This window comes from Uranotaenia lowii, chromosome 2 (genome assembly GCF_029784155.1).
Source record: "Uranotaenia lowii strain MFRU-FL chromosome 2, ASM2978415v1, whole genome shotgun sequence".
Lineage (NCBI taxonomy): Eukaryota > Metazoa > Arthropoda > Insecta > Diptera > Culicidae > Uranotaenia > Uranotaenia lowii.
The window spans coordinates 61,542,469-61,556,118 of record NC_073692.1 but is presented as its reverse complement, the minus strand read 5'-3'; the positions used below and the strand labels follow the sequence as shown (position 1 = coordinate 61,556,118).

General features: G+C 39.8%; 1 protein-coding gene across 2 annotated transcripts in view; it reads right to left on the bottom strand.

The window, feature by feature from the left end:
• LOC129747562 (ubiquitin carboxyl-terminal hydrolase 7-like) overlaps positions 1-12,814 on the bottom strand; it is a 28,038-nt gene extending 15,224 nt beyond the window's left edge. The window contains exons 1-3 of one of the 2 annotated variants that reach the window (XM_055741842.1): positions 12,125-12,814; positions 7,790-8,225; positions 5,864-7,445 (exon numbers count right to left, since the gene is read on the bottom strand). In XM_055741842.1, coding sequence (XP_055597817.1) covers positions 5,864-7,438 — 1,575 coding nt within the window. In that variant the 5' untranslated portion in view covers positions 7,439-7,445; positions 7,790-8,225; positions 12,125-12,814. The remainder of the gene's footprint in view (positions 1-5,863; positions 7,446-7,789; positions 8,226-12,124) is intronic. The other variant, XM_055741843.1, reaches the window with a different exon arrangement.
• Positions 12,815-13,650: the final 836 nt, after the last annotated feature.

The window sequence follows — 13,650 nt, the reverse complement described above, 5'->3', positions numbered from 1 at the left end:
TTTATGGAGATGCCAAAAGCTTTCTACTGATATGTTGCAAATCTCGATCCGATAACTTTGACATATTTCGTTCCGGAACCGGCCAGATTGGCCATGGCCACGACCCAATGTTCCCAAATCGATTCTCCTATCGATTTCGTTTATGAAGAGGCCAAGACCTTTCCATCAATATGTCGCAAGTCTCAATCCGATAGCTTTGACATATTTCGTTCCGGAACCGGCCAGATTGGCCATGGCAACGACCAAGTGTCCCCGAATCGCTTCTTCTATCGATTCATTTCATGAAGAGGACATGAGCTTTTCATTAATATGTCGCAAGCTTCAATCCGATAACTTTGACATATTTCATTCCGGAACCGGCCAGATTGGCCATGGCCACGACCCAGTGTCCCCGAATCGATTCTCCTATCGATTTCCTTAATGAAGAGGCCAAGAGCTTTTTTTCAATATCTCTCAAGCTATGATCCGATGCGTTTTAGTTGCTATTTTCGGAACCGCTTATCCTTATATTTTTCAACAGCAACAAACGAATGTTATGAAAAAATATTATCGGAATCAATCAGCAAAGAAATTTGTCTTTATCGTTCCGTTTTATTTTTTTTGTCATGAAAAGTTCAAGTTGGAACAATGTCATTATCTTTCGATAGTAGGCGATTTTTGATTCACTGCTAACAACATAATAAGAAAGATTTGATTCATTCGTTGTGAAAAACGAATGAGTAAGGTTGCAAAAAGTTTTAGATCCTTGATGTGTTATTTGACGGTTATCCTGAGAAAAACTCTTGAAATTAGTGGTGAAAATACAGATTAATTTGCAGAACATGTGACTCAGATGAAATTTGAATGAAAATCACAGTCAATGTTGCGTATTTTCTCAGCAGATTGAATTGCAGAACTATACGAAGTAAAATGACAGCTGGAGTTGATGCGAAGCAAAACAAATTTAACCCTTTTTAAAAGAAAAAAATCAGGCGTTTCCTACTATTTATTACCAATTCTAGCGTAACATTTAAAAAGGGCGAAACTAGCAGTTAGCTCGAAACGAGAAAAACGCGTTTGAAAATTCGGAACACCTATTCAAATCCTATTTATAAAATCGACCACTTTTTGTTCAACAAAATCAAATCACTTATTGTTCGATGGTTGTCAAGAACTTCAACTTTTTTCGCGTAATTTCAGAGATTTTCGAGTTTCGCCCTATTATTGTTTTCGATTTCAGTTACGCCTGCAAGTTTCGCCCAATTGATCGGCCGTTTTTGTTTTGGTTTTGAAGTTACGCCCATTCATCCTACACGCAAAAACTAATTAGGCCGTTTTGTCACACACGGTCAACTCAGTTACGCCTTTTGGCTCTACACGAATAGAAAAATTCACTCCATTTTGAATAGGCGTAACTTCACACGCTCGTTTTTAAGTAACCATTTTTGGTTAAAAAAGAACCATTTTTTGGTTTTGGTTGCAGAACTGCCAATATGGTTAATTTTCAACGATTTTTTGCAGCCCGATTTTAACCATTGTCGTAGTTCTCGCTAAAATACCTTGAATTGTTTAAAAAGTAACCATAAAAAAACTAGTGTTCTTTTCTTCATCGCCATTTTGTATATTTAAATGTTTGATGTAGAAGCTGCGTACATGTTTGAAAAACATTTCTTTTTCCACAATGTTTGCACTATATCGTGAATTTCTGCTTGTAAATCTGGTGAATAGGAAGGAGACTTGGCCGGCGGCTGGATGTGCTTCCGCAAGGTCCTACTTAAAGGTAACGATTGTATTTTTAATAATTTTCTTCAAAAAAAAATTCCCTTGAAAGTAATTACGAAATTTAAACTTCAGCGGACTGAACCAAGAGCTTTGATACCAGCCTTGTTCCGGTTTCAAATGACCAGAACTATTGACTCCCCGGTTCATTTTTTTAAGCTGAGATAACGGAAGAAAAAATATCGGATCCACCTCTCCGGAAAAACGTCATCGGAATGCTGATCCACAGCAAGCTTTGAAAACACGGATACATTTTGACTTCTACTTCGTCCTGTGTTGCAGCTGTGTCAGCAAAACTTAAGAAATTTGTTCTCAGGTATGTCGGCCCTCCTTGTAAGAATACTTTTTGTCGAACCTAACACAAACATTCCCCACCAGCCTTGGAAGAATCGGTAGAAATTAAAGCTGTTTTCCATTGAATGCCAAGGGAACGTTCCAAATCAGTTTTGTTTGAGAAAAGGAAAAAATCACGTGAGCCGAAGGCAAGAAAGGTAAATACTGGAATGAGAAAATTATCATCCCGTGTTATCAACTTCGAATTGCCGGAGGACTTGTGATATTGATAGTCGCCATTCTGCTATGACTCAAGAGGATATCACCAAATGTTTTAGAAGGGAGTATGACATTTGGCATAAAGCCATTTGGCATAATGCCTTTTGGCATAAAGCCATTTGGCATAAAAGCCATTTGGCATAAAGGCCATTTGGCATAAAGGTCATTTGGCATAAAAGCCATTTGGCATAAAGCCATTTGGCATAATTTCTTTTTTCGTGTGAGATTCACTTTTCGGACAACGTTGCATGTTTTCTTATCTTAAGTTTTGCGGCATTGCCGCAAACATCGAGGATGCAGGGGGTGAGGCGGCACAAAGCCGCCGAGGCTCTCCAATCCGAGGTGGCCGCCGACCCGCCGTCGGAAGCGGCGGCCTTATTACATTGGTCTAGGTCTACTGGGGCCTCCTAGGTTTACGTGAAAGCTAGGGATGATCCCTTAGTCCCGTCCGCCGCGCGATAGCGCGAAGGACAATATTTAATATAAGTTCGAACGCGCAGCGTGAGGAGGCTGGTGTTGACTTTTGTAGAACCGCAATAAGTAAGGCGTTTAGACCTAAGCTTGAACCGACTCCTCACGCTGCGCGTTCGAACTTTCATGAAAGTGTGTCCTTCGCGCTATCGCGCGGCGGACGGGACTAAGGGATCACCCCTAGCTTTCACGTAAACCTAGGAGGCCCCAGTAGACCTAGACCAATGTAATATGGCCGCCGCTTCCGACGGCGGCCACCTCGGATTGGGGAGCCTCGGCGGCTTTGTGCCGCCTCACCCCATGCATCCTCGATGTTTGCGGCAACGCCGCAAAATTTGAAAAAAAAATTGCAAGTTTATTTAAACAGTCACCACTCGGTAAGCTGAAATTATGCCAAATGGCTTTTATGCCAAATGGCTTTTATGCCAAATGGCCTTTATGCCAAATGGCTTTTATGCCAAATGGCTTTATGCCAAAAGGCATTATGCCAAATGGCTTTATGCCAAATGTCATACTCCCGTTTTAGAATATTCATACACAATGAAATACTTTCACTCAGTCGCTTCCGGAATAGTCAGGAACATGAAACACGTACTCGTATGACCATAATACTTCAACATGTTTTAAAGAGCTGTGGCGACGGACATCGCGACTAACAGTAAACGGAGGATAGCATTCATTAAAGTAAATTGACGTTATATTTTCATAAATATTATTTTTAATTAAATTTTTGCTTTTCAGCACCGAATCTCGGAGAAGATACAATATCTTCAGGTGAGAACACAATGGAAACCCCAAATTGCCATTACCGATAATTCAATCATACCTAGATGCTACTGCAATCCATTTCCCTATAGTTCTGCCAGAATGAATAAAAATTAGAGTTCGAAAGAAGCAAAAAAGTTTCATCATCGGTACCAGGCCCAATTTAGCTGTATCGCGTGGCGTCAGTAATTGTCTGATCGAAAAGTGTTTCCTTTTGCTGCCAAAAACAGTGCCCCGTAGGAAAACAGGACTCGAGGAATACCGAGGGGGAAAATCTTCGCTCTTTGAACCCGATTCCAAAACATTTTCTACAAGCTTATAGCCAGCATGTCGCTTGAAACAACAAAGGCAGCCTTTCTTGCATCACCAGATCTACTATAATTGATTGGACCTGATTGGCTTCACCCCGCTGATATTTCTGGTCAAAAATGTCTACAGCAATATCTATCCAATCTCGTTGACCATCGCCTCAACAACGCCAACAATTTGTTTGAGCCTGTTGAAATTTCCGTGTTTTAAACATCGCTTTGGAATAGGATCCGAGTGTATGGAACATTTTCACCTGTTGCAGCGATGCCTAACGTGCAGACGGAAATCGGAAATCTATCTGTTAATGGTGGACAAAACCAAAAGCCGACCGAGGACGTGGAAGCAATCTTAGCAGTTTAAGGCAAGTTATAAAACATAATGGCAGATAGTGCAACTAAAAAAGATTTAATATTGATGATACTTTTCTAGGCAAGTTAATCGGTTGCTGTGTACAAGCTGTTGGAAAAACTGAGAATCTCCATAACTAGTTTGGCGAGGTAGAGAAGCAGCAAGGGCCTTGGTGGATAGTTATAAAACATAATGGCAGATAGTGCAACTAAAAAAGATTTAATATTGATGATACTTTTCTAGGCAAGTTAATCGGTTGCTGTGTACAAGCTGTTGGAAAAACTGAGAATCTCCATAACTAGTTTGGCGAGGTAGAGAAGCAGCAAGGGCCTTGGTGGATAGCTTCAGCAGGAAATTGTTGTTCTCGAAGACATCGGTGGAATAACGCCTTTGGATTATAAATTTTTGGAAGAATCAATTGCTTCGATTAAACCAGATTTTTCTAACTAACATTATGATCCTCTTTGTAGGCCCAGTTCAGAACAGGCAACGAATCAAGAGCAGAGTTCACCGATTGCGTTCTCGAGAGTGCATCAGCACATGCACAAGATAGCATGCCGCAGCATAAAGTGTTGCGATCGAATGTTTCAGCTGATTCCACGGAAATACAGGACCAGTGATCCTGGACCACTTGGCCTAAAATTGTCAAACGAAAACAAATCTACTCATGCAAGATGTGCGATGGCTCTAAATTGCTCAAAATATATAAAAGAAAAATATTTTCTCTGCAAACAATTTTTTTTGGCTTCCTTTTATTTTCTCTTCGAAAATGTCCAAATTGTTAAATTTTTTACGTTATCAACAAATTCGAAACAACCCTTCATCCACTTTTGCCTTTTGGTTCAAAATTAACCGTATTTCAACTTCTCCGCAATAATTTTTTGCGGTTAAAAAGTAACCATATTTCCACTTCTCAAGAGAAGTCAAAAAATGACTTCTATGGAAGAAACCAAAAAATCACTTAACGCGGAAAGGTGTGAAAACGGTTACTTTTTAACGATAATTGGTTAATTAATTTCGAGCGTGCACGTTCCAACGAAAATGCATCAACAGGAAGTTTCGCCCAATTGAATTTTATCAATTTTTTGAAAGTTTTAAGTGATTTTAAGATGAAGCCGCGTTTGATAGGTAAAGTGCAACCGCGTGCATCCGGAATGACCGTTAACTCGATTTGTTTACATTTGGCAGTTTCGCCCTTTTGAAATGTTACGCTAAAATTTATAAAAAAACACGATTTTCAAGGATGTTTTGAAAATAAAAACTTAATAAAAACATCCAAATTGCTATTGGATCAACAAAGCCACTAACCAAGTCTGCCAGATCTAGTCGATGTATCCAGAAATGTGTAATAAACAGTCTGAAACAAATCAATACCATCGTTTCAAAACAATAAAAAAGAAGAATTTTAAGAAAGTTTTCTACCAGAATGCTGAAAATTAAAACACATAGAGAACTGTAAGGCTTGGTCAAACTTATCATCTCGTGTGGAGTTTGCCAACGGTTAGCAGGCCGCGTCCGAGAAAATTTTCACCCACTTCCCACGTATCCTTGATGGCCACTACGCGCAAACACCGTCTGCCACCCACGCACTTTTTCGTAACAGAGGAACATCACAAAACACTAACTGATGATGATGATGAAAGAAGCCGAAAAAACTCACCTCTTCCAGTACCTCGTGGATGACGGATTCCCGCACGTACACCAACATGTACGCGTTGCTGCTGTGTCGGATGCTCAGGTCGTTATCCTGGCCGCCGTAGTTCTGCTCGATGGCTTCGGTGCGGTTGCATCGGGAAACGACGTCGTCGTCGAACTTGCACCACTTGCCGTCGTTCTTCGGATTGATGTACACCACATAGTGGCCCCCGTGGTTGTCCCCGGAGTGGACCAGAACGGCGTGCAGGATGTAGGTGGCCGGGGTGTCCTCGGGCTTCTCCAGGAACTGGTCCAGGTGAATCTTTTCGTCGAACTCGAACCTATCGTTGAATTTTACCGAACTGTCAGTGATCGGATCGTACTGGAACCGCATCAGGTGCAGATGCAGCACCGGAGGAAATTTGCTGAAAACGATGCCTTTTTCTGCTTTCTGGAGGCCGTGCTCGCCCGCGTCGTATTTGTTGTCGTCGTCGAGAATTTCGGTCGCTATGTAGTCTTTAAACGATTCATTGATGTTCTTTTTGCCTTTGATATTGAGCTGAATATCGTAGAAGGTTTCGGTTCGGCGACTGGTGTAGTCCACGTTTTGGCATTTGATGTAGGAGATCATTTTGCCTTCGAACAGCTTCGGGATGGTTCCTTCCAGGGATGTTCCCTTCATTTTGTTTTCTAACTTGTCGAGCAGGACCCGGAGGAATTCCTGAACGTCGTGCTGCATGAACGAATCGAGAGCATCCCAGCCGAAGCTCTTGGTGAGCTTCTTGGTTCCAACGGGTTTGCTCTGGGTTTGCAGGTCGTGAAAGACTCGCTGGAGGGCTAAGGCTACCGATTTGCAATCGTCATCAGCTTCGGTTGGCATTTTGTAGACGGCTTTACGCAGCTGATTGGTGAAATAAAGTGTCTGGAGCAACGAGTTCATGTAACAGGTTGCTCCCTGGTTTTTGAGACCCACGTAGCCGGTGTGTTTTTTCGAGTCCCAGAATATACCACGCGGTGGTTCCGCAATGACATGCACTTCCAAAGTGATGGTGTCGTTCTGGATGTATCCGTTGTCTGCATTCAGGATATCTTGCCAGTTCATGAAGAACGAAAATCCCCAATCGTTCTCTGCTCGGCAGAAAGTGTGACGAATTTTGCGTACAAATGGCTCACGGCTCGGGATTACCGAGAGCAGTCTGAGATCGGCCGAGGCCGCACAGCTCCAATTGGTACTGTCACTTTCCCCGTTGCATTGCAGGAAAAAGCCCAACCCTTTGCTGGGAGGCGAATTGGACTCGTTGGAACGTTTCATTGCCATGATCTTCCAGGGCAGATTGCGTACATAGTATGCCGGTGATAGGACCGAATCGGTCAATTTGCTAAGATTTTCCACCTTGAAGCTAAACGTTGCTTCCGATCGAACTTCGTCATCCAGATTGTCTTGATCGTCCATGCTCATCTGTTCCGAACCAGCGCCAGCTCCTCCTCCGCCGTTTGTAGGATTGTTGACCCGGGCTGGGGCCAAATTTTGAACGTTTGGGGGATCCATCTCGTTATCGTCTTGCGTATCCATGGCCTCTACGTTCTTGTCGAAATCCATAGCGGGGCTAGAGGCGTATTTACAACGTTTCGGTTCCGTCATGGTACGACATTTTTTCGGCCCAAGTAGTTATCGATTTGCGGGATATTTTTTGCAGGTTATTTGCGATTGCAACACGAGAGCGCAAAAAGCAGCAACAGCAGCAGATCGAATACGGAGATTCGTGGTCGCACAAAAAAAAACAGACAGACACACACAACAGAAGAGTTGGGTCGTCACGGAGGGATGGAATAAAAAGAAAAGAAAAAGAAACTTTCAGAAAAAAACGACGAAGGAAATCTAGTCTGCGGGGAAAAAAGACCCCGACTGAAGCCCTCCGGCTGCCAACTTGGCCAACTTTTGAATACGTACTTTAAGCCCGGGTCCGGTGACGGAAGAAATCCCAGCTCGTCGGCGATTTTAATCCGCTTCGCCAAGGAAAATGGACACTTTTCCGACGGGTCACACAGGTCCGTTTGGCAGCTTCTTTTCTTCAAGGCCTCTCACGATAGTTTGCACAAATCTTTTGACGTTCTTCGCCCGAAAAACCACACACACGGAATATCAAGAAAGAGAGCTGTCAAAATGCCTCGACGAGCAAAATGGAAGCCTGCTCTTCTCCTGCTCCTCGCTTCACTTCACTTTAGCTATAACAGTGTGTGACGTTCCTTTTGTCCCTCCAGAAAACAGAGACGACCGAAATCCGATTGAATCCTGGACCGGAAATTTCCCAAACTTCCGGTTCCCAATCGAAGCGCCACCAGTTACCGCTTCCTTTCAGCGGACACCAGCAATCGGGTCCTGCACCCTAACGCAGAAAAACGGACACAAAATACGGAAATATGCAAGACACAATAATTAGTAACGCAAAATCTGCGAATCTCGTTTTACACCTGGCCCCCGCTGTCATCGTTCCGCGATCATCAGGCACAGGAATGGAATGGAAGCGCTCATCCAGCTCATCCGTTGCGTGAGTAGTGAGTAAGTGCTTTTTTTCTCACCTTCTGTCAAATTTGAGACAGTGGGAGAAACTGATAAGAAAATTTGAGGTTTCTTTTTTCAATTTTCAGCAAAACGAGTTGCCGAGATTTCGGTAAAATATTTTTTTAAACCCTAAAAACATGGTTGGATTTTTTTTCTATTTTAACGATTTGTAGACAAATAATCCGTACAACAGCTAAGAGACACTAATTATAATGAAAAAACTGAAAATGAACATATTTTTGACAAATTGTCATTTTGGAAGCCTCAAAAATTGGTTTAAAGTGTAACAAACAATCTCAAATTAGATCAAATAAAAAATATAAAGCCCGTTTCAAGGAGTTAGGAAAAAACAACAACTAAAAGACAAATATGTAGAGCTCACTTCAAGTATAACTTGAAATATATCAGTTGTTTGTGGAATAATTCTATCTGTGATACAATAAAAATAATACAATTATGGCTATGAGGCAGGCCTATTATGTTTCGAAATTAAGGAAAAAAAGCTTGAAATGCAACCGAAAAAGTACTGAAAATAAAATTCCTTGCTCAATGCGGTTACCTACGCAATTTATGAAAAAAAAATTGTTTAACATTTTTCCTCAAAGATACAGTTTTTCTGATAGTTTCAAGTTGTTTCATGTTTGTTTATTAAAATGTCTTAAACAGATAAAAAACAGTTTGAAACAATTCGGTTGTGAATTTTGAATAGGGCGGCGCCAAATGTAATCAAGTGGAATTTTCAGCTGGGTGATAAAGTACGTTCAGAACTCTACATTTTGAATGCACAACGTTAACTGAAGGATATTTGGATTTCGAGAAACAGAGAAAACAAAATAAAATACTTGCTGGGAGCTTACGGAGCTGTATCAGTTGTTTGTGGAATAATTCTATCTGTGATACAATAAAAATAATACAATTATGGCTATGAGGCAGGCCTATTATGTTTCGAAATTAAGAAAAAAAAGCTTGAAATGCAACCGAAAAAGTACTGAAAATAAAATTCCCTGCTCAATGCGGTTACCTACGCAATTTATGAAAAAAATTGTTTAACATTTTTCCTCAAAGATACAGTTTTTCAGATAGTTTCAAGTTGTTTCATGTTTGTTTATTAAAATGTCTTAAACAGATAAAAAACAGTTTGAAACAATTCGGTTGTGAATTTTGAATAGGGCGGCGCCAAATGTAATCAAGTGGAATTTTCAGCTGGGTGATAAAGTACGTTCAGAACTCTACATTTTGAATGCACAAAGTTAACTGAAGGATATTTGGATTTCGAGAAACAGAGAAAACAAAATAAAATACTTGCTGGGAGCTTACGGAGCTGTCAAACGCGTTTCTCTCGAAACAGTGATGTTGGCGCATTCGCCGTATTCAAAATAAGATACCGAGTTGTTTTTTATAATTGAATTTTAAAATCCAAAAGAAATAGAATAAATGAATTTCCTCTTAAACACGTAACTAAAATTGTATGAAAGTTTAATTTTGAATTTTGCCGCATAAATTCTCCATTGCATCACAGTTCCAGCAAAAGCGAAACAAAAAATAGCTCAACATTTTTCGCTTTCTCTTTCTGACACAGAGCAAATTTTTCGCCCTACTCATCTCCTCTCTCCTTGTGATTTGTGGCACTCTGGTGACTCTCACAGTATTTTGATGAGCATTTGCACAAAATCCACAAGTCAAAAAGTTCACTCACAATTCACCAATTTGTGTACAAAGATGAGAAGTGATACAAGAATGAGGCATGGAAGTTGTGCTTGCTACAGGATAGCTAGATTCCTTAGGTATACTACTCCGTTGCTTGCATATGTATTAGTAGGCCAACCGAAAAATAGTTATAGAAATTCCACAGAAATGTATGGAAATTTTTTTAAATACTAGTTTTATTATAAAACTACTAATTTTAAAATTCTGCAAAAAATATAGAAATGTTTACCAAAGTATTTACAATGCATTAAGCGCTCTGCGGATGGAAAATATATTTCTTAAGCGGATTTTTTATACAGTTAAAAAAAATTGCTTTTTGCTAAATTCCTTATAACTGAAACTTTATTAATTTTTTTAGTATCTAAAATAAAGAAGCAATCATTACAAGTTATAACAAGTCATTTTTTCACCATATGTTTACAACTACATCTGAAAAAATGTTCTCCGAAATTCGAATATTTTGCTGAAATACTGCAATATTGCCAAAGAAAAACTATCTCGTAGTCAAAATAAAGAAAGCATTTGAACATAAATTTTACGAATTGCTACACAACGTATTTCAAAGAATGCAACTGATTACTTATTTGGACAATAAGACCCCTCAATCTTCCATAAATTGAAATTATGTTTCAAATCCCATACATATTGTTCAAAATTTCGTAACTATTTTTGACCCTGTGTTTACACGGCTCTGTCGATTGAGGTTAAGCGCAATGTCATACCTTTTGATCTACCTATCTTGTGCTTGCTATTCCCTAAGGTCGAATTCAAGGACCCGAGTTTTAATGTTATTAGGATTTTGAGCAGATTACTGAATCTATTACTCAACGATGCTTTGAAAGATTTCTGCATTTTGGTTGCACCATAATTTATTAAAACATAAGAGCGTAAATTCAGTGTTCAATTTTTTCAAAAACAATGAGTGAGTAATTTTGACTACTAGGAAGGAAGTAAGTAACAAATTAGAACTGAAATTTTGAACGAATTTAAAACTAAAAGAAATTGAGGGTATTGTATAAATCATAAGTCGAAACACTTTGCAGTCTTGAAGAGAGTTGTATGTCAAAAACCATCAATATAAAAAATTAACGAACGCCCATCAGTGTTAGGAAAGAGTAAATTAAATTCCATTAAAATTTCCTAAATTTGTGTTATTTTTTTCTCAGCATTGTATCTTAAGTTAAACGGGTATGTTGTTGTTGTTGATTACACACAAAAACCTGCACAGGCCTTTTTATCAGGTCAAGGAAATTTACATTCGAAACGAAGCCTTCATTGAATGAGGACAATAAATTTATTTAAAATTAGTAGGACAAGAAAACTAAATATTTAACATCTTTTAGAATCGGCTTATGAGAAAAAAAATTCGATTGTTTTGCCTTAGCTTGTTCTACAGCTGTCAAAAATTTATTTTTTTCAAAAAATGTTCTGAAACTATTCTCAAGCTCTTTTATCAAAAATTGCCTTTGTCATAATTATTTAACATATTGAATATGCAAAGTAATTACTGTATACATTCAGGGGTAATTCGTTTATAATATACTTTCAAGGGATACTTAGTGATTTACTAGCAAACAAAAGTTTGTTCCGATCTTCAACCAACTAACTAATTTCAGTTCAATTGTTGTAGTTGTCATTGAATTTTTTTTTCCTTTATTATAGAGACTTTCAGCCTCGGGGTGGTTCTTCTCTTAGTTGTCATTGGAAAAAAATACATACATATGGAAAACTTCAAAATAACAAAGTATAAAGGCTTAAAATGACTTTTAAAAGATAAATTAGTTCATTTGTTCAAAAACAAAACGATTTCAAAAGTAAACCAAATAGGCTTAACCGTACCGAACATCGAATAAAAACAACAAAAATATTTCAGAAACCGAAACAAAGCACTCACGACTCACGGGATGAGCTGAAACCGTGACCGGTGAGCAATCCAGCTCACTTTCCCTTCACACGCCCAATGACCGAATAAACGATGAGCCAAGAGAAAAAAAAATCAGAAAGTTTCCACCTCACCTTCCGCGAGCGCTACTTCTTCCGCGCCTTATCCAAATGCATTCAGCTTACACGAGAAGAAAATTCCGAAATCCTCCGGAATGCAGCACTTTCGCTTGATTGCGTCCGCGTATTTGCCAGGGAATAACGCCTCCTATAAAGGTTCCAAAATTTTGCAGCACACTTATTATGCAATGTCCATGACAAGCTAGCCAACTTGTTTCCGCTCAAACGGAACGAGGCGATGAAAAATTAACTCGGAACACCTCCACACAAACGCACAAATCGATTCGGTCCTGATCCTGTTGGCTGTTCCAACAAAGCCAATCAATTGCCTGGTCCTTGTAGTCCAGAGTTAAGTGTTCTTCCCTCCGGTAAAAATAGCAATTTTCCAATTTCACAAATTCGATTGGTTTTTCGGTGCGTCACTCATTCACTTTTTTTTTCTTCCTTCTTGCCACTGCTGGCAGCCAACTTGGATGATTTGTCACTGGGATGAAAACGACCTGGTGTCTTTCTGCTTCAAAAACTTTCTCGCTCTCCTTGTGTTTTTGGAATCCTTTTGTGCTTGCTTCTACGCTGCCGCTTTACATCCAAGAGAGGAACCGAGCCGATGAGGATATTTTACACAAACTTTACGTACCACGGACCACGATGATTATGATGGACCTTGTCCCTTCATGATCGGTCGCAATTTCGTCGTCGATCCGGTGACAATCTTTTTCTGCACGGCCGCGCGAAAATGAACCGGTGAGATGAGAGGGAGGCGAAAATGACTCGGACATAAAGACGACGACGAAAGTGAGACAGCGAACGGTGAGATTCTGCGAGTTTGGGTTGAATTCCGCTCCGCATAAACATCGCGATGGTAACGCCATCTTCGATGATCAGCTGATTAGCATTGTTTAACGCGTAGTGAAGCTGACCAGTCCCTGAACAAGTTCACAGTTAAAATTAATAAATCAACCAACAGAGGTAGAATAACATCTACAAAAATATAATTTGAGTTTCTTATTCAGATCCTGCTCAGCTTGGAACCAAACCCGTAGTCATTTTTGTTTACTCCACTTTAAACGAAACGCGATTGTTTTATAAATTGATATGCGGTAATAGTGGGGCGATGAATCCATCACCGAGCGAACCCCCGGATAGAACTTCATTAGAACGGTTGGTTCCCCAAGCAACCAAAAGTCTCGTTTAAAAGGTCGAACACAGCTTAATCAGCATAATCAATGTGCTGAAGTTCCTTTTATTCAGCCCAAAATTTAAGTTCTTATTGAAACTTTGAAGTTCCATTACAGATTTGAACGGCCTTCTATTCAGCCCACAAGTAAACGTTAAATCAGCGAAAACAAAAAAATTATTTTCCTCTCCTTTGGTCACCACCAACCCATGCGGTGGTGCTGCGATTTCTCGACATCCATCTTTATTCCTACCATCACCTCCCTCAATACTTAATTGCTTTATTTTTAACATGCCAGCACGCACGCCAGTTCTGCTGCACAATTATTTGATTCGCTTACTCAAACAATCAAACAAACTAATGG